General features: G+C 53.9%; 1 protein-coding gene across 4 annotated transcripts in view; it reads left to right on the top strand.

Annotated features, from left to right (window-relative positions):
• Window positions 1-20,860, top strand: part of LOC144763192 (protein unc-93 homolog A-like) — a 441,908-nt gene that overhangs the window by 386,964 nt on the left and 34,084 nt on the right. For all 4 annotated transcript variants that reach the window (XM_078648552.1, XM_078648553.1, XM_078648550.1 and 1 more), the window contains one exon: window positions 15,190-15,401. In XM_078648552.1, the coding sequence (XP_078504678.1) occupies window positions 15,190-15,401 (212 nt within the window). The remainder of the gene's footprint in view (window positions 1-15,189; window positions 15,402-20,860) is intronic.

Here is a 20,860-nt window from a genome sequence, read left to right as displayed (position 1 = left end):
AGTATTGACATAGTACTTCTTGGGAGTAACCATGGTTTTCATTCTTAAAAGTGCAACCTAGATGTTTGACCATATGGATTTGCCTCATGAGCTGATTTATTTTTCTACACTTCCTTTAGTCTTACTTGCAATTATTCTCTCCTTTCCCTCTAACCTCATCAGGTTTAAGTAGTATTTTCCCCCCTATTACAGGTGCAAGATATAATTATTATCTTTTATCTGTTGCAATGTATTGGACAGGGAATTCCATAATTGGTGCTCATCTGTAATTACATGTTACTAACCCTATCACTTTTCTTCCAGTCCTAAGGAAGTCTTATGATTTGTGCCACACTACCACAAAAGTTCAGTCATTTCACTTACTGTAGGGTAGTGTCTGTTGCAGTTGAAGCTAATCAAAATATTATCTTGGGTATTAAATGTGATGTATAGAGCTTTCAAACACCTCCTTGTAACGTACTTCAGTAAGGAAAGAACCATCATATTATTATTCTTGAATTGGCTATAAGAGTGCATTCCATCTACAACATCCCTCTTCAAAGGAATTTAAAAGGCAACTAGTTTCCTTTACTTATGTCCTAAAGCCAGATATTGGATCCAAATTAATTGTTTCATTTTATACATACAGTGTTACTGTTGGACTTGGGCCTTCTGGCAGGTTTACCCCTGAACTTTTTGCCTTAAATTATAGTGATTTCTGGTCTTTGCGCACTTTGACACTGTGGCGCAGTGTAAAGTGCGTGCGCACTTGGAGTGCGTGTGTGAGATAGGCCTGCCCTCCCATAGGAATGCATGGGGAATGTATGGGTCCCTGGTAGTTCCTGATGCGTGGGGAGTGCAGGCTCGAGTTTAGTATGTGTGAACTCGTGCAAGTGAATGCTGCGAGATGGTGTATGCGGCATGTATGTGTCTAGAAGGGAAGTGCTACTTCTGGACATTGAGATATGTGTGCAGTGAGGGTGCTGGAGTGTGATTGGCTGGAGCTGGCTGGCATGCCAGGCTCCAGGAAGTCTGGATGGGTCTGCCTGGTGGTGAGTGTGAGATTAGCATGAGTGATGTGTGGTAGGAGTGTACCTGTGTCCTGGATGGACTGGGGTTTCCCCACACAATGCTGGCTCCGCCCCCCTGTGGTTCGTCTAATGACCCAAGCCTCCCCAGTGAATGAAAGGGGTGGTTGGGCCATCAACTGTACTCCCAGACCAGCTGCGACTGGTTCTTCCCCCACCCTGCACCTTAGACAAAGGGATGCTCTGTATAAAAAGAGGCGGTGACCTCTTGGAAAATGTTCTTGTTCCCAACTTGAATCTTGCCAGGGGCGTGCTGCTGCTTGGGCTCAGGGGAAGGCTTGCCTCCCTGAGCCCTGCCCAGCCCCTGAACTGCCCTGCCCAGCCCCTGGACTGCTGAGATGCTGGATTTCTGAAGGACTTTGTGGCTCTTCGTGTTCTTAGCGCTTGGGAGCGCTTCATCTCGGCCCTGGCGCTTGAGAGCGCTTTACTTTCCACTTATAGCGCTGGGAGCGCTGTCCCTTGACCCCCTAGCGCTGGAGAGCGTTTTTCATGCCCACAAGCGCTTGAGAGTGCTGTTTATTCGAGCCGGTGCCCACCCGGCATTTGCCCCGTTCTGAGAAGGGCCCCTGGGCCCCAGCGAGTGCCCACCTCGCTGTTTTGGTTTTTAATTAATCTCGAGGGTGCCACCCCTCTTAAATGCCCCCGAGATTCACCGCCGCGGCCCGAGCGCCGCAAAACAGGAAGCCAGGCACTACGGTGCCTGACTCGGGCGGGACTTCCGGTTTTGCGGGGAAGTCCCGCCCGCCGCTGCATCGTGATTGGCTGCCCGCTCCGCCGCCGGCAGAGAAGATGGCGAGATGCTGCCCGGGGCTCCCTTGAGCTGTTGGGAGCCCCGGTGGTGCTGCGGAGAGCTGGAGTCCTCAAGAAGAGGAGAGGACCCCCCCCGCTGGAACCGCCGCCTGGGAGAGCCCCGCAAGCCTGCCGCTTCCGACGAGCAGCCGCACCAGATGAAGAGGAGTCCCCCCGAGAAGCCCGGTGAGTGAGGAAGGGCTGGGGGGGGGAGCTCCGTGAGACCCAGTGTTGACTGTGCCAGTGCAGGCACAGAGTCAGAGCGGCCCCGTGTGCTCAGTGGGCCGCTCCAACGATTGGACATCTCTACCAGGGGCCCCATGGAGGTCCCGGGGGCCCGTGGTCACCTAGAGCCCGGGAGGGGCTCCCATGACAGGAGGCATGTTTCCTTCAGGAGCTTAGATGGCTCCCCTCCCCCCCCCCATGATTTTTAGAGCCTAGAGGGCTCCTTGGGGAACGTTATTTTGAGAACCGAATAGTTCAACCGGGCCCAGAGGGGCCCAGGCTTCAGTGTTAAGGGGACATATTTGCTTCCAGAGCCTGGTGGGCTCCAAAACGCGCAATATGCATTCCTAGAGCCAGAGGGCTCCCACAGGTGGCCGTTTTTGTCCTAGGGCCAGTGAGGGCCCTGTCGCAGTTTTGTTCCTGAGGGGCCAGTGAGGGCCCCTGTCGCAGATTTGTTTTCCAGCTGCCCAGCAATTAGTGGGCAGCTGCACCGTTTAGGTCTCTCTCTTTTAGGGACATGTACTCTGGACTTTAGGAGTGAGGCGCACTCCTTCATCCCTGGCCTTTCCCCAGCTGCGCAGCACTTAGTGCCAGCTGCAGCGTTTAGGCCCCCTGTTCTGTCCCTCAGCTGCCCAGCACTTTGTGGGCAGCTGCTACGTTTAGGTCTTGGCGCAGTGGCTCAACCTGGACCCTGGACTTTGATGTAAGTTCATGTTACTGTGATTTCTGCAAAGTGCTCTTTGCTGCACCTCTGAATGTGTTGTTGATACATTATGTGCCCTGTTCCTTACACCGCTGAACGTGTGTTGATGCGTCATGTGTTCCTTACACCGCTGAATGTAGGTTCTGCATCATGTGTTTTGTGCCCAGGTCTATGCCCCTACTTGTATTGTGATACTGAGGTGGTTGTTCTTGCTAGTGCAGGTGGTGCTAGTAAGGTCCTGGTTCCCTGCGTGACCTGTTCCTAGGGTGGTTAGGATTGCGTAGGGGGTACGTACCAGTTACCAGTGGGTACTGGTTGTGTGCTTTATGTCCTATTTTGTGTTACAGTGATCTTCTGTTATAAGTGATCCCAAGGGCTTGATACTAAGCTTGCCCCCTGACCAGAGTCCCAGGACCAGTGGACTCTATGGTGCCTTCCCTGCCAAATTGCTGGGACTTGTCTGATCTCCCTGGGCCCCTGGGGCCTCGCTGAAGTGTGCCTCGCTCGTTCCCCTCGGCAGCTCGTGCCGGCAGCCCGTCCAAGCCTCGAGCAGCGCCGCTCTCCCCTGAGCCGCGCCGCTTCGCTGGGTCGCCCGCATCCTGCCTTCCCCTCCTCTTCTGAGCCGCACACATTGGTCGCCCCAGAGAAACGCTTGTACCTTGCCGGCCGCCCGCTCAAGCCTCGAGCCGCGCCGCTCTCCCCTAAGCCGCGCCGCTTCGCTGGGCCGCCCGCTCAAGTTTACTGAGGAGATCACTCGCATTATCCCGTGCAACCAGGACGGAAGGTACTGTCTGATAGGCTATGTTCTAAGTTCTAGGCCTATAAGTATTGTATTGTTACTTCTAAAAGTGCTGATTCCTGACAGTGGTCCAGGTGGCCCTGTCTTGTAAATATCCCCTGTAAATTCTGCCCGTGCCTCTGGCACATTGTAAAGTGTGTGTTTTATCTAATGTGTTTTGGTGTAATACAAAGGCTATTTTTATATAACCTTGTGTGGAGTTTCCTTTGTGGTGGGCCTTTGGGTGTTGTTGCTGGGGTGCGTGCGCAAATACTTAACTTACATCGCCTCCAAGTTTAGCCTTGCTGCTCGCGCCACGTTACCTAGAGGGTGAGCAGGGGTTATCTTGGCGTGTAACTCCCTTGCCCTGACTTGGGAGTGGTGGTCTCTGACTGACTTTGGCGCAAGCCCTGGCCAGCCGGGGATCCCATTTCCAACATTGGCGGCAAGCGGTGAGGATAAGGATTTGTGTTTGCGTTGTACCACAGTAGCAGCTGGCTGCACCACAAAACTCTGCATTTTAGATAAAAACATTTTGGGGATTATTGTATGGAGTTTGCTAAAAATGTCATTTCTGTGGAAATGTGTTTCTTGTGCACTTTGAGTTAGGTGTCCCTAGCTCGGGAGGGTAGATCATCCCCCTAAGTGCATTGTGTTTTCTGGATTCACCAGAAGGGTGGGATCCAGTGGTGGCAGCATAAGTGTGTCCAGTGCATGTGTCCCCCGTCCCTGCCCTGGAGTAATGATACCTGTGTCAAGTGTGGTCAGGTTGAGAAGTCAGGGGTGGTAGAAACTGCCTTACCAGTCTGGGGAGGGGAGTGTGCAGATGAATGGTGTGTGGCACTGGACGTGTTGGTGAGTTCTCTGGATGGGGAGCTTGCTGAATGCTTGTGTACTCTTGTTTTGTTCAGATACCTAAGTCCTGGGTGTTGAACTTTTCCCAAGAACGTCTGCAGATAGTGGAGCCTGCTTTTTGATTTCTGTGGTCTGTTGAGAGACAGAATTTTGGAGTTGGTAATGTTCTGGGAGGAGAGAGGCATAGGGGATGGAGTGATTCCAAAAGGAGTGTCTGAGGTGTCTTCCAGCCCAGCGTGGTGGAAGAGGTTCAGTGTAGCCCAGGTAGGTCTCGGTGTAGGGGCTCACGTCCTGTCTCAAGAGGAGAAGGAGTGGGTGGGACTGCATGTCTCCAGGTGCCCGAAACCCAGTGTCAGGGCCTGGAATGTTTCTTAAGTGAACATCAGGTCGGGGGCCTAGGCTGTACCAATAGGTCATTTGAGGAGGATCTTCCAGAGTATCTGGAGAACGTAGAACCTCTGTAACCAGGGTTCCAGTAGTTCTGGTGTCTGGCCGTACCGCTCCAGTTGGGAGGGTGCAGAAGTCCAGATGGAGGGGTGCGAGGGGGATAAGTTCCCCAGTGGAAGAACCAGTGGGTCAGGGGCCAACCAGAAGGGTTGTGTCGCCAGGGAGTGACCATGGTGATGCCACTTCTGTCCTGAGTGTCAGGCAGACTTGTACACGACACATTAGTTGTGTCACCCTCAAGGAAGTCCTGGTGCGCCAGGCATCTGACCAAAGAGGTACGTCCCTTGGTTGGGGAGCCAGTAGCCGGTGTTTCCGGATCTGGACGTAAGGGCAACTGTATGTAGTGTCCTAAAGTTACAAGAAGGGACTCCTGCCTGAAGAGAAGGAACCGGGTAAGCTGTATGGGGTATTGACCTGCAGTGGTTGCCTTGCTGCTGAAGGAGGAGAGAAGGTCTTAGATTTTTGTTTCCAACTTGTGGAAGTCCTGGTGCGCCAGGCATCTAACCAAAGGGTAGCGTCCCTAGGTTGGGGAGCCAGGGTCAGGTGTTGCCTGTCCTGGACGGCAGGGCGACTGTAGCCAGTGTCCTGGCCGGTTTGTCTTCTAGGGGTACCCCTGTGAACACAGGTGGGGCTCATCTTAAGTGAAGAGACCCTGTGTTTCCCAGAAGGGGTGGTACAGGCCTAGCAGGGATCTTTAGGGTTCTTGGCTGAGTGTTGTGGTACTACCCTGAGAGCAGGTGGGGCCTACCTTAAGTGGAGGGACCCTGTTCTACAGTGGGAGGGTGCAGAACTCTGGAAGGGGGTCAGAGGGAGTCTGACCCCTGTGCATGCGGTGAATATGAATCCCAGGTGGTAAACCAGTTAAGGGAGCTGTGACTCTGTCATGACCAGCCTGGTGTCCTGTAGGCACCGCACTGAGCCGCGTCTGCCTTCGGCCACGCAGCCTATGCCGCTCGCCGTCCCCGTCTCGACGCGGTCCGCGAGCCGCCGCCTGCGCCGCATCTCGTGTTGGACTTGGGCCTTCTGGCAGGGTCACCCCTGAACTTTTTGCCTTGAAATTATAGTGATTTCTGGTCTTTGCGCACTTTGACACTGTGGCGCAGTGTAAAGTGCGTGCTCTCCCTGAGTGCGTGTGGGAGATTGGCCTGCCCTCCCATAGGAATGCATGGGGAATGTCTGTGTCCCTGGTAGTTCCTGGTGCGTGAGGTGTGCATGGTCAAGTTTGGTATGTGTGAACTCGGGGGAGTGAATGCTGCGAGATGGTGTATGCCGCATGTATGTGTCTAGTAGGGAAGCGCCATTTCTAGACATGGCTGTACGTGTGCTGTGAGGGTGCTGGCGTGTGATTGGCTGGAGCTGGCTGGGATGCCAGGCTCCAGGAAGTCTGTGTGGGTCTGCCCCGGTGGTGAGTGGGAGATTAGCATGAGTGATGTGTGGGAGGAGTGTACCTGTGTCCTGGATGGGCTGGGTTTTCCCCACACAATGCTGGCTCCGCCCCCCTGTGGTGTGACTGATGACCCTAGCCCCGCCTGTGAATAGAATGGGTGGTTGGGCCATCAACAGTACTCCCAGACCAGCTGCGACTGGTTCTGCCCCCACCCTGCACCTAAAGACAAAGAGAAAGGTGTATAAAAGAGGGGCTGTGACCCCATGAAAATGTTCTGGTTGCTGACTTGAATCTGCCAGGGGCGTGCTGCTGCTTGGGCCCAGGGCAAGGCTTGCCTCCCTGGGCCCTGCCCAGCCCCTGGCTTGCTGATGGACTCCTGGGGGGACCCCTCTGCCTTGCATGGGCTGAGGGGGGGACTTTGCTGGACTTTCTGCCCCCCTAAGCACCTTGAAGTGCTTTTTCTTTGCTAACGCTGGTAGCGCTGGATTTGTCCTTATAGCGCCTGGAGGCGCTGTGATTTTCCCCTAGGACCTTTTGGGCATTTCCTCCTGATTGGTGGGCAGAGCGCTGTGGTTTTCCCTCGTGGGGAAGCGCTCCTGTCCGTGGGGTGCTCGAGTGCTGCTGCGCACTCTATTGCGAGAGCCCACCTCGCTTATTGTGATTTTAATTGGCCGGTGCCACCCGGCATTGGCACCGCGGCGTTGCCGCCACCTTTATCTTTGAAAAAAATTACGTTCCGCGAGGGAGCCCACTCCTCGGGGAAATCTCTGCCCGCCTGCCTGTCTGGAAACGGGCCGCCGCGCTGCCCGCGACGACCCGGATGTAGTGGGGCCGGCCAACCAATCGTAGCGCGGCCCCGGGAGAAGTAACCGGAAGTCCGGCCCTCGGCATTGCAGCGCGAGGGGAGAGACCGGAGTGGCGGCGGAGAAGAAGCGTGACGACCGGCTTGCAGATCGCCGAGGAGCCGTCCTGCAGCCCCAGACAGCCGGTGAGTGTCAGGAAGGGAGGGGCGCCGGGACACATTGTCGGTGTCCGCCTCCCCCTCGGCCCGGTAGCGCGAGCTCGCGCTAGTTTCTAGAGTGAAGCCACGAAGGCTTCAAAGGGGGCGTTCAATTGTTCTGGGCCCCCCCCCCCTTGAGGGACTCAAACGACCGGCCCCATTGAGAGAGAGCCCTGAGAGGCTCGAGGCCAGTTCTTTGTTCGTGAGCCTGTGAGGCTCTGGAAGGCATTTGTCTTTGTCCCGAGTCCCCCGAGAGGGACTCCAACGTGGTCCTTGTTCTTGAGCCCAGAGAGGCTCCAACCTTCCATTTGCTTTGCGAGCCCAGAGAGGCTCGAGTGCCCATTCACGTGAAGAGCCTGAGAGAGGCTCAGGGCACCAGTTCATTGGTCCAGAGCCCAGAGAGGCTCCTTGTCCGCATTGGAATTTACAAGCCCCGAGGCGCACTTGAGTGCCCACATTGTGTTGCGAGCCCAGAAAGGCTCATGGGGGGCATTTTGTCTGAAGAGCCCACGAGGCTCAAAGGGGCCATATTTGTTTCTCGAGCCCTGAGAGGCTCCCCCTCTGGCATATTTGTTCTTGAGCCTAGAGAGGCTCCTACGTTGGACCCATCATCCCCAGCTGCCCAGCACTTTGTGGGCAGCTGCTACGTTTAGGTTTTGGCGCAAGTGGCGCAAACTGGACTTTGTGAGTTCTGCGCTAAAGGTGATTTATGCGCTAACTGAGGTTTAGATGCTGTTATGATCTATGTCCTATTGCTTTTGGGTGCTAGGAAATGTACAATGTGTAGTATGTTTTGCGCACCCTGTGTTATGCACCTCTGAATGTGTTGTTGATGCATCATGTGCCTTGTTCCTTACACCTCTGAATGTGTTGTTGATACATTATGTGCCCTGTTCCTTACACCGCTGAACGTGTGTTGATGCGTCATGTGTTCCTTACACCGCTGAATGTAGGTTCTGCATCATGTGTTTTGTCCCCAGGTCTATGCCCCTACTTGTATTGTGATACTGAGGTGGTTGTTCTTGCTAGTGCAGGTGGTGCTAGTAAGGTCCTGGTTCCCTGCGTGACCTGTTCCTAGGGTGGTTAGGATTGCGTAGGGGGGACTTACCAGTTACCAGTGGGTACTGGTTTTGTGCTTTATGTCCTATTTTGTGTTACAGTGATCTTCTGTTATAAGTGATCCCAAGGGCTTGATACTAAGCTTGCCCCCTGACCAGAGTCCCAGGACCAGTGGACTCTATGGTGCCTTCCCTGCCAAATTGATGGGACTTGTCTGATCTCCCTGGGCCCCTGGGGCCTCGCTGAAGTGTGCCTCGCTCGTTCCCCTCGGCAGCTCGTGCCGGCAGCCCGTCCAAGCCTCGAGCAGCGCCACTCTCCCCTGAGCCGCGCCGCTTCGCTGGGTCGCCCGCATCCTGCCTCCCCCTCCTCTTCTGAGCCGCACACATTGGTCGCCCCAGAGAAACGCTTGTACTGTGCCGGCAGCCCGTCCAAGCCTCGAGCAGCGCCGCTCTACCCTGAGCCGCGCCGCTTCGCTGGGTCGCCCGCTCAAGCTTACTAAGGAGGTCACTCGCATTATCCCGTGCAACCAGGACGGAAGGTACTGTCTGATAGGCTATGTTCTAAGTTCTAGGCCTACAAGTATTGTATTGTTACTCCTAAAAGTGCTGATTCCTGACAGTGGTCCAGGTGGCCCTGTCTTGTAAATAATCCCTTGTAAATTCTGCCCGTGCCTCTGGCACATTGTAAAGGGTGTTTTATCTAATGTGTTTTGGTGTAATACAAAGGCTATTTTTATAGAAACCTTGTGTGGAGTTTCCTTTGTGGTGGGCCTTTGGTTGTTGTTGCTGGGGTGCGTGCGCAAATACTTAGCCTACATCGCCTCCAAGTTTAGCCTTGCTGCTCGCGCCACGTTACCTAGAGGGTGAGTAGGGGTTATCTTGGCGTGTAACTCCCTTGCCCTGACTTGGGAGTGGTGGTCTCTGACTGACTTTGGCGAAAGCCCTGGCCAGCCAGGGATCCCATTTCCAACATTGGTGGCAGCGGTGGGATAAGGATTTGTGTTTGCGTTGTACCTTAGTAGCAGCTGGCTGCACCACAAAACTCTGCATTTTAGATAAAAACATTGTGGGGATTATTGTTTTAAGTTTGCTGAAAATGTCATTTCTGTGGAAATGTGTTTCTTGTGCACTTTGAGTTAGGTGTCCCTAGCTCGGGAGGGTAGATCATCCCCCTAAGTGCAGTGTGTTTTCTGGATTCACCAGAAGGGTGGGATCCAGTGGTGGCAGCATAAGTGTGTCCAGTGCATGTGTCCCCCGTCCCTGCCCTGGAGTAATGGTACCTGTGTCAAGTGTGGTCAGGTTGAGAAGTCAGGGGTGGTAGAAACTGCCTTACCAGTCTGGGGAGGGGTGTGTGTGGATGAATGGTGTGTGGCACTGGATGTGTTTGTGAGTTCTCTGGATGGGGAGCTTGCTGAATGCTAGTTTTGTTCAGATACCTAAGTCCTGTGTGTTGAACTTTTCCCAAGAACGTCTGCAGATAGTGGAGCCTGCTTTTTGATTTCTGTGGTCTGTTGAGAGACAGAATTTTGGAGTTGGTAATGTTCTGGGAGGAGAGAGGCATAGGGGATGGAGTGATTCCAAAAGGAGTGTCTGAGGTGTCTTCCAGCCCTGCGTGGTGGAAGAGGTTCAGTGTAGCCCAGCTAGGTCTCGGTGTAGGGGCTCACGTCCTGTCTCAAGAGGAGAAGGAGTGGGTGGGACTGCATGTCTCCAGGTTCCCGAAACCCAGTGTCAGGGCCTGGAATGTTTCTAGAGGGAACATCAGGTCGGGGGCCTAGGCTGTACCAATAGGTCATTTGAGGAGGATCTTCCGGAGTGTCTGGAGAACGTGGAACCTCTGTAACCAGGGTTCCAGTAGTTCTGGTGTCTGGCAGTACCGCTCCAGTTGGGAGGGTGCAGAAGTCCAGATGGAGGGGTGCGAGGGGGATAGGTTCCCCAGTGGAAGAGCCAGTGGGTCAGGGGCCAGCCAGAAGGGTTGTGTCGCCAGTGAGTGACCATGGTGATGCCACTTCTGTCCTGAGTGTCAGGCAGACTTGTACACGACACATTAGTTGTGTCACCCTCAAGGAAGTCCTGGTGCGCCAGGCATCTGACCAAAGGGTACGTCCCTCGGTTGGGGAGCCAGTAGGCGGTGTTTCCGGATCTGGACGTCAGGGCAACTGTATGTAGTGTCCTGAAGTTACAAGAGGGAACTCCTGCCTGATGAGAAGGAACCGGGTAAGCTGTATGGGGTATTGACCTGCAGTGGTTGCCTTGCTGCTGAAGGAGGAGAGAAAGTCTTAGATTTTTGTTTTCAACTTGTAGAAGTCCTGGTGCGCCAGGCATCTAACCAGGGTAGCGTCCCTAGGTTAGGGAGCCAGGTTCAGGTGTTGCCTGACCTGGACGGCAGGGCGACTGTAGCCAGTGTCCTGGCCGGTTTGTCTTCTAGGGGTACCCCTGTGAACACAGGTGGGGCTCATCTTAAGTGAAGAGACCCTGTGTTTCCCAGAAGGGGTGGTACAGGCCCAGCAGGGATCTTTAGGGTTCTTGGCTGAGTATTGTGGTACTACCCTGAGAGCAGGTGGGGCCTACCTTAAGTGGAGGGACCCTGTTCTACAGTGGGAGGGTGCAGAACTCTGGAAGGGGGTCAGAGGGAGTCTGACCCCGGTGCATCCGGTGAATTTGGATCCCAGGTGGGAGATTTGTGTTCTGGAGGGTGCTTCAGAAGTAGAGGTAGGGTGGGGCATTCTTGCCCGTGACCTCTGGTCAGCCTGAGGGTGCGGACCCTAGGTTGAAGGATCAGTGGTAGTTTGGAACTACGCTGAGAAAGGGAGTGGAGAATGGCTATTGTAGGCCAGGGGTTACTACCCCCCACTCTGTGTATTGGCAAGGACCAGTGGTATCTAGGTGGCCTAGGGCCTGGTCCTAGCCGTGGACAGCTAAGGAGTACCAGTGGGGTAACCTAGTTGGGCCTGTGTTTTTTTTTAAGGATGTGCTTGTCTTATGGATCAACTTGGCGTAGAACCGGAGGGTGTCCCTGCAGTGCGGGCCCGCGTCCGTGTTCTATCGCCCCAAGCAGGGAAGTCCATCACGGTGGTGATTGGCCTACCCTGCGTTTTGGCTGGAAGGGGGTCGTGTTGGACTTGGGCCTTCTGGGGGGTTGTGTTGGACTTGGGCCTTCTGGCAGGTTCACCCCTGAACTTTTTGCCTTAAATTATAGTGATTTCTGGTCTTTGCGCACTTTGACACTGTGGCGCAGTGTAAAGTGCGTGCGCACTTGGAGTGCGTGTGTGAGATAGGCCTGCCCTCCCATAGGAATGCATGGGGAATGTATGGGTCCCTGGTAGTTCCTGATGCGTGGGGAGTGCAGGCTCGAGTTTAGTATGTGTGAACTCGTGCAAGTGAATGCTGCGAGATGGTGTATGCGGCATGTATGTGTCTAGAAGGGAAGTGCTACTTCTGGACATTGAGATATGTGTGCAGTGAGGGTGCTGGAGTGTGATTGGCTGGAGCTGGCTGGCATGCCAGGCTCCAGGAAGTCTGGATGGGTCTGCCTGGTGGTGAGTGTGAGATTAGCATGAGTGATGTGTGGTAGGAGTGTACCTGTGTCCTGGATGGACTGGGGTTTCCCCACACAATGCTGGCTCCGCCCCCCTGTGGTTCGTCTAATGACCCAAGCCTCCCCAGTGAATGAAAGGGGTGGTTGGGCCATCAACTGTACTCCCAGACCAGCTGCGACTGGTTCTTCCCCCACCCTGCACCTTAGACAAAGGGATGCTCTGTATAAAAAGAGGCGGTGACCTCTTGGAAAATGTTCTTGTTCCCAACTTGAATCTTGCCAGGGGCGTGCTGCTGCTTGGGCTCAGGGGAAGGCTTGCCTCCCTGAGCCCTGCCCAGCCCCTGAACTGCCCTGCCCAGCCCCTGGACTGCTGAGATGCTGGATTTCTGAAGGACTTTGTGGCTCTTCGTGTTCTTAGCGCTTGGGAGCGCTTCATCTCTGCCCTGGCGCTTGAGAGCGCTTTACTTTCCACTTATAGCGCTGGGAGCGCTGTCCCTTGACCCCCTAGCGCTGGAGAGCGTTTTTCATGCCCACAAGCGCTTGAGAGCGCTGTTTATTCGAGCCGGTGCCCACCCGGCATTTGCCCCGTTCTGAGAAGGGCCCCTGGGCCCCAGCCAGTGCCCACCTCGCTGTTTTGGTTTTTAATTAATCTCGAGGGTGCCACCCCTCTTAAATGCCCCCGAGATTCACCGCCGCGGCCCGAGCGCCGCAAAACAGGAAGCCAGGCACTACGGTGCCTGACTCGGGCGGGACTTCCGGTTTTGCGGGGAAGTCCCGCCCACCGCTGCATCGTGATTGGCTGCCCGCTCCGCCGCCGGCAGAGAAGATGGCGAGATGCTGCCCGGGGCTCCCTTGAGCTGTTGGGAGCCCCGGTGGTGCTGCGGAGAGCTGGAGTCCTCAAGAAGAGGAGAGGATCCCCCGCTGGAACCGCCGCCTGGGAGAGCCCCGCAAGCCTGCCGCTTCCGACGAGCAGCCGCACCAGATGAAGAGGAGTCCCCCCGAGAAGCCCGGTGAGTGAGGAAGGGCTGGGGGGGGGAGCTCCGTGAGACCCAGTGTTGACTGTGCCAGTGCAGGCACAGAGTCAGAGCGGCCCCGTGTGCTCAGTGGGCCGCTCCAACGATTGGACATCTCTACCAGGGGCCCCATGGAGGTCCCGGGGGCCCGTGGTCACCTAGAGCCCGGGAGGGGCTCCCATGACAGGAGGCATGTTTCCTTCAGGAGCTTAGATGGCTCCCCTCCCCCCCCCCATGATTTTTAGAGCCTAGAGGGCTCCTTGGGGAACGTTATTTTGAGAACCGAATAGTTCAACCGGGCCCAGAGGGGCCCAGGCTTCAGTGTTAAGGGGACATATTTGCTTCCAGAGCCTGATGGGCTCCAAAACGCGCAATATGCATTCCTAGAGCCAGAGGGCTCCCACAGGTGGCCGTTTTTGTCCTAGGGCCAGTGAGGGCCCTGTCGCAGTTTTGTTCCTGAGGGGCCAGTGAGGGCCCCTGTCGCAGATTTGTTTTCCAGCTGCCCAGCAATTAGTGGGCAGCTGCACCGTTTAGGTCTCTCTCTTTTAGGGACATGTACTCTGGACTTTAGGAATGAGGCGCACTCCTTCATCCCTGGCCTTTCCCCAGCTGCGCAGCACTTAGTGCCAGCTGCAGCGTTTAGGCCCCCTGTTCTGTCCCTCAGCTGCCCAGCACTTTGTGGGCAGCTGCTACGTTTAGGTCTTGGCGCAGTGGCGCAACCTGGACCCTGGACTTTGATGTAAGTTCATGTTACTGTGATTTCTGCAAAGTGCTCTTTGCTGCACCTCTGAATGTGTTGTTGATACATTATGTGCCCTGTTCCTTACACCGCTGAACGTGTGTTGATGCGTCATGTGTTCCTTACACCGCTGAATGTAGGTTCTGCATCATGTGTTTTGTGCCCAGGTCTATGCCCCTACTTGTATTGTGATACTGAGGTGGTTGTTCTTGCTAGTGCAGGTGGTGCTAGTAAGGTCCTGGTTCCCTGCGTGACCTGTTCCTAGGGTGGTTAGGATTGCGTAGGGGGTACGTACCAGTTACCAGTGGGTACTGGTTGTGTGCTTTATGTCCTATTTTGTGTTACAGTGATCTTCTGTTATAAGTGATCCCAAGGGCTTGATACTAAGCTTGCCCCCTGACCAGAGTCCCAGGACCAGTGGACTCTATGGTGCCTTCCCTGCCAAATTGCTGGGACTTGTCTGATCTCCCTGGGCCCCTGGGGCCTCGCTGAAGTGTGCCTCGCTCGTTCCCCTCGGCAGCTCGTGCCGGCAGCCCGTCCAATCCTCGAGCAGCGCCGCTCTCCCCTGAGCCGCGCCGCTTCGCTGGGTCGCCCGCATCCTGCCTTCCCCTCCTCTTCTGAGCCGCACACATTGGTCGCCCCAGAGAAACGCTTGTACCTTGCCGGCCGCCCGCTCAAGCCTCGAGCCGCGCCGCTCTCCCCTGAGCCGCGCCGCTTCGCTGGGCCGCCCGCTCAAGTTTACTGAGGAGATCACTCGCATTATCCCGTGCAACCAGGACAGAAGGTACTGTCTGATAGGCTATGTTCTAAGTTCTAGGCCTATAAGTATTGTATTGTTACTTCTAAAAGTGCTGATTCCTGACAGTGGTCCAGGTGGCCCTGTCTTGTAAATATCCCCTGTAAATTCTGCCCGTGCCTCTGGCACATTGTAAAGTGTGTGTTTTATCTAATGTGTTTTGGTGTAATACAAAGGCTATTTTTATATAACCTTGTGTGGAGTTTCCTTTGTGGTGGGCCTTTGGGTGTTGTTGCTGGGGTGCGTGCGCAAATACTTAACTTACATCGCCTCCAAGTTTAGCCTTGCTGCTCGCGCCACGTTACCTAGAGGGTGAGCAGGGGTTATCTTGGCGTGTAACTCCCTTGCCCTGACTTGGGAGTGGTGGTCTCTGACTGACTTTGGCGCAAGCCCTGGCCAGCCGGGGATCCCATTTCCAACAGTTACTATCTTCCTGTTTATATTGTTTCAAAGACACTGTTCTTCATCAATGTTTCAAGGATTTTGTAATTCATCAGACAGAGTGTTTTTAAACAAAAGGTATATCACAAAATGGTAACACAAAATTAAAATGGGAAATTTCATAGGCACAACAACAAATAAGTATAATAATTATGTAGAATGTACTGTAATAAAGGAGGACATTTTCTAAGGTCCATTTTGGGGTCTTGGACGTACATAGTCTGTATGTTCCACAGCTGATGTACTATATGTAGCAAACTAGCTAACGCATCATTATGTACTGTTTGTTTTGCTACATCTGATATTTGACATCTCAAATGGACTTATCACATTAATGTTTTGGTTTTTCCTTGCAGGCTGTGGTGTGTTGGCTGTGCTCATAGTTGCTCTATTTCTGGATCAGATTAATCTCACAGAAGGTCATGAAAAGGAAGACAAAAAGCTGACTATGTGCATGTCTTTTATGGCTACCTTCCGGCAACTGAAAGATAAACGGCAATGCCTCCTGATTCCTTTGACAATGTTCAGCGGTTTCCAGCAAGGATTTCTTTCTAGTGATTACACAAAGGTACGCATTAGTATGGGAAAGTGTTTCTCAAGCTTTCTCTTGAAAAATGTGTTCATTAATTGTTATTTGCTTTGTTATAGTTATTTATTGCTTCCAATGAATGCACCAAGATACATAAAACAAAGAAATCACTTGTTAGGTTTTGCAGACACAGCTTCATCTGTTTGCCAGAGCACAGGCAATTAGGCAATTAAAACACATCTTATAGAAAGAAGTGCAATTGGTCTATCCCATTACGTTGCTTGTGAAAATGTAATTCACATTTTGAAGGAGCAATGAATCAGGTAATCAATCAAGCATTTGTAGAACGCACTAAATACCCTTAAGGGTCTCAAGGCGCTGGGGGAGGGAGCCGCTACTGATCGAACAGCCAGGTCTTGAGCATCCTCCTGAAGGTCAGCAGGCCTTGGGTCTGTCGTAGGCTCAGTGGGAGGGTATTCCAGGTCTTGGCGGCAAGGAGGGAGAAGGATCTCCCGCCGGTGGATGTTCTTTGGATGCGTGGGCAGTGGCGAGTGCGAGGTTGGCGGAGCGGAGCTGGCGGTTGGGGATGTAGAAGGAAAGTCATTTGTTGAGGTAGGCTGGGCCGGTCTTGTGGAGTGCCTTGTGTGCGTGGATGAGGAGCTTGAAGGATATCCTCTTGTTGACGGGCAGCCAGTGCAGGTTTCTCAGTTGTGGGGTGATGTGGCCGTGGCATGGTACATCGAGGATCAGTCATGCCGAGGCATTTTTGATGCGTTGCAGTCGTTTGATGAGCTTGGTCGGGGCTCCCGCATAGAGGGCGTTTCCGTAGTCAAGTCTGCTGCTGACGAGGGCATGGGTGACTGTTCTTCTTGTATCTGTCGGGATCCACCTGTAGATCTTGCGGAGCATGCGGAGGGTGTTGAAGCAGGAGGAGGAGACGGCGTTGACTTGCTTGGTCATGGAGAGCGTTGAGTCGAGGATAATACCCAGGTTGCGCGTGTGGTCGGTGGGTGTTAGGGCTGCCCCCAGTGCCGGCGGCCACCAGGAGTCGTCCCAGGCTGAGGGGTTGGAGCTGAGGATGAGGACCTCCGTTTTGTCCGTGTTAAGCTTCAGTCGGCTGGTCTTCATCCATTCGGCAACAGCCTTCATTCCTTCATGGAGGTTGGCTTTGGCGGTGTTGGGGTCCTTGGTGAGGAAGAGGATCAGTTGAGTGTCGTCGGTGTAGGAGATTATGTTGAGGTTGTGCTGTCGGGCAACGTGTGCGAGCGGGGCCATGTAGATGTTGAACAGTGTCGGGTGATCTCGGAGGCTTCGGATCAGAAATGGGGGAGGTGGACGCTCTGAGTTCTGCCGGAGAGGAAGGAGGTGGTCCATTCCATTGCTTTGTCTAGGATCCCTACGGCATGGAGGTGTGTGCGTAGTGTGCTGTGGCAGACGGTGTTGAAGGCGGCAGAGAGGTCCAGGAGGATGAGGGCTGTGGTCTCACCGTTGTCCAGCAGTGTCCTGATGTCGTCGGTGGCGGCGATGAGGGCGGTCTCGGTGCTGTGGTTGCTGTGGAACCCTGACTGGGAAGGGTCCAGGATTCTGTTTTCTTTGAGGTATCGGGTTAGCTGTCTGTTGACGATCTTCTCCATGACCTTGGCCAGGAACAGGAGCAGTGAAAAGGGCCCGAAGTTCTTGATGTTTTTGAGGTCAGCCTTGGGTTTTTTGAGTAGGGCCTTGATTTCGGCGTGTTTCCAGCTCTTTGGGAAAGTTGCGGTCTAGAGGGAGAGATTGATGATGTTGCGTAGGTGGGGTGCGATGGAGCTGCTGGCTTTGTTGAAGAAGTGGTGCGGGAATGGGTCTGACGGGGAGCCGGAGTGGATTGTGCTCATGGTCTTGATGGTGTCATCGATGCTCACGCTGGTCCAGGCTAGCAAGGGGTCGTGGTCGATGGTGTTTGGGGAGTCTGTTGTGTTGCAGTCTGTTGGGGCTGTCATGGTGTTAAAACTGTCGTGGATGTCTGCTATCTTGCGGTGGAAGAAAGTTGCAAGGGAGTTACACAGGGCTTGCGACGGCGGGGTGTCGTTGGTGTTGGAGAGTTCCTTCACTATGTTGAAGAGCTCCTTGCTGTTGTGCGCGTTGTTGTCGAGGCGGTCTTTGAAGGAAGGTGTTAGACCTGGCACGATTGGCGTGGGTCTCCCTTCCATTTTTGCTGTTGCCTCATGTGTTTTTCTGGTGTTAGACTCTTTGGGCACTGTGCCACTGCTGTCCAGTGCCACAGTGCGAGTGCTCCCTACTGTAAATTGATGTATTAATTAGTGGTTCCATGATTGGATATTTGGTTTACTTGTCAGACCCTAATAGAGTGCACTGAGTGTGCCCAGGGCGTGTAAATCCAAATGCTGCTAGTGGGCTTGCAGCACTGGTTGTGTCACCCACAGAACCGGCCTTGTAAAACGTGTCTAAGGTCTGCCATTGCAGAGCCTGCGTGCAGTCTGGTACTGTCATGCTGACTGGGCAAGTGCACCCACTTGCCAGTACCTAAACCTTCTCTTTTCTTCATATTAGTCACCCCTATGGTAGGCCCAAGGGCAGGGTGCATTGTAAGTATAAGGTAGGACAAGCCCTGATGTGGGTGGCATGTCCTAATGGTGAATTACAGCCTATTTCGTTGTTCTCTATTGCAAGGCTACCTGTTCTCCATAGGCTAGAATGGGCTGCTGGATTGTTACATGTTTATAATCCTAGCAGACTCAGAGAACATGGTAGAAATTCGAGTTTAGTATGCCTGGACTCAGAATAATAAAATACATCTTTTAGTAACGTTTATTTTAATATTCTGTGTTTGCAAATACCACTTTTAGAAAGTAGGTATTTGCTTGCCTAAGCATTTGAGCCCTCCTCTGCTTGGTTGCGTATTCCTTGTCTGGGTTTGTGTGTGACAGGACTAGGGAATTCCAGGAGACAGGCTGGGGCAGCCCGGTGGTGAATAGGGAGATCTGCAACCAGATGGGAGGGAGGAGTTGCACGTGGGACCTGAATAGGACTGTGCCCGCCCCCACAGGGCTGGCTCTGATGTCTCTACCCTGCACACTGAAAGAAGAGAAGGAAGACTGTCAACAAAGTGTTCCTGGACTGTACTTGCTGTCCACAATGCTGGCTCCACCTCCTGTGGGGCGTCTGATTTGCCTGCCCTGTGCTGTGAAAGGGAAGGAGAAGTCTGGTAAACAGAGTGCTTCAGAACTGGCTTGAACTGGGCACAGACCCCTCTCCCCTCAGAGAACAAAGGATTTTGGGGCATAAGTATTGGGACCCTGATCCCATGAAATTAGATTACTCCTGGAACTGACAAGAAGAAACCTCTGCTGAGGAGAAGGAACCTGAAGAAACTGAGGAGAGACTATTCCCAAGCTGAAGTGCTGCTTGGGGGATTTGCCTGCAGTTGTTGCCTGGGTGCCTAGAGAGGAGAAAGGACTTTGTGGATTTTTCCTTTGCTTTCAACTTGTGCTAAAAAGATCTCCAAGGGCTTGGAAGAGAGCTTGCCCCCTGACCGAAGTTCCAGGACCAGTGGACTTCACAAGCCTTTGTGAATTGCTGCTGTTCCAGTTGCTATAGAGGCAGGGAGCTGTGACCGACTCTCACGACCGGCCCGGTGTCCTGTTGGCACCGTACTGAGCAACGTCCGCCTCGAACAACGCAAGCTCTGCGCTCACCGACTCCGTCTCGTCGTCGTCGTCGTAACCTGCACCATGACTGTAAGGACACCGCAACGTGCAACGCCTTGCTACACCAACTCGAACTGGTCTGACCGACGCGTCACTGCTGCTGACTTCGAGTCCTGTGACTGCTGCGGAGTTGGGCACCGCCTCGCACACTTCGCAACGCACCGCCCGACTCGCACCGCTGTCCGGACTGACCGATGCCAGCTCCCGAACTCCGGCTCGAACGCCGCACCGTAAAGCTGGAAGCACCTCAACGAGCAACGTCCGCTCCGAACAACGCCAGCTCTGAGCTCACCGACGCCGTCAATGAGCCGTAGCTGGCACCCCGACGGAAGGGACACCGTGACCTGCAACGCTTTCTTTTTGTACACCGCGATGATCCCCAGAACCGGCTCACACATCCGTGCCGGCCACCTCAAGGAAAGGCTACCGACTCACACAGAACTTTGATTTACACCTTTTTAACCAGAACTCTTGAAATGTATTAGTACTGTGGATTCTTTTTGTCGTTTATTGGTCTTGTGATAATTCTATATAAAGTATACTTATTTTTTTTATATAAAACCTTGTGTGGTGTCCATTTGTAGTGTTGTCACTGGGTTACTGTATGTGGTCACAAATGCTTAACTGACATCGCCTCTGAACTAGCCTTGACTGCTCGCGCCACGCCGCCTAGAGGGTGAGCAGGGGTTATTTTAAGAGGGTAATTCCCTTGCCCTGGCTGGAGGAGAAGGTCCCTGCGTGTCACAAGTACCTACCTGTGCCAACCAGAGACCCCCAATTCTAATAGAGGGCCTCTTTGTAGTCCCGATGAGGTGATGGTGGTTGCGGGTGGCGTCCTTGTGAGCTGTGTGGCTGTCCGGAGTCTGTTTGCTGTGCCATTTCTTCTCTAGTTTCCTGCAGGCTCACTTGGAGGCTAGGAGTTCTGGAGTGAACCAGCTGGCCCTCTTGCTGGTGTCTCTTTGCGGTGGTTTCTTCAGTGGGGTGAGGGTGTTGGTGCAGTCGTTGCTCCAGCATCTGAGGTTGTGGGCAGCATCATCGGTGTTGGAGGGTTCGGTGGGTGGGCTTGTGAGCGAGTGTAGAGTGTAGTTGGTCTTCAGTGATTTTTCTCCAGCAGGGTCGAGGGATCTGCTGGGCGCGGTGGTGTGTGATGGGTTTCTGGAAGGAGAAGTGGATGCAGCAGTGGTCAATCCAGAGGAGATCGATGGTGTGGGTGAAGGCGACGTGGGGGCTTGCGGAGAAGATGGGGTCCAGCGTGTGGCCTGTGGAGTGGGTAGGCATTTTGTCGAGTTGCCTCAGTCTGAGATTGGCGAGCTTATCAATTAGGGTTGTCGAGTTGTTGTCGTTGTTGTTTTCCAGGTGAAAGTTCAGATCTCCGAGGAGGATGTGGTCAGTGGAGGTCAGGGTGTGCGTGCTGATGAAGTCAGCAATGGAGTCGCTGAACTGGGGTCTGGGTCCAGGGGGGTCTGTAGACGAGGATGCCTCTGAGGGTGGAGTTGGGGTCTGTGTGGATCTGGAAATGCATGTGTTCAGCGGTTCTGAGCGTGTCATCGGTGCTAGTCGAGACCCTGATGCTGTTCTTGTGGACGATGGCGATTCCTCCTCCGACTTCGTTGGTGAGGTCTCTGCGGGTGATCTTGTAGCCATCTGGGATGGCTATGGCTATGTCGGTGTGGAGGAGTCGTTCATCCAGGTCTCTGTCAGGAAGGTGATGTCCGGGGAAGATGTGTCGAGCAGGGTCCAGAGCTCGACAGCGTGTTTGCGTGCAGAGCGGATGTTCAGTAGGATGCATCG

The sequence above is a fragment of the Lissotriton helveticus genome, chromosome 6, assembly GCF_964261635.1.
Source record: "Lissotriton helveticus chromosome 6, aLisHel1.1, whole genome shotgun sequence".
In the NCBI taxonomy this organism is placed as follows: Eukaryota; Metazoa; Chordata; class Amphibia; order Caudata; family Salamandridae; genus Lissotriton; species Lissotriton helveticus.
Note: the sequence above shows the minus strand (reverse complement) of the source record. Positions and strands in the feature narration are given on the sequence as shown.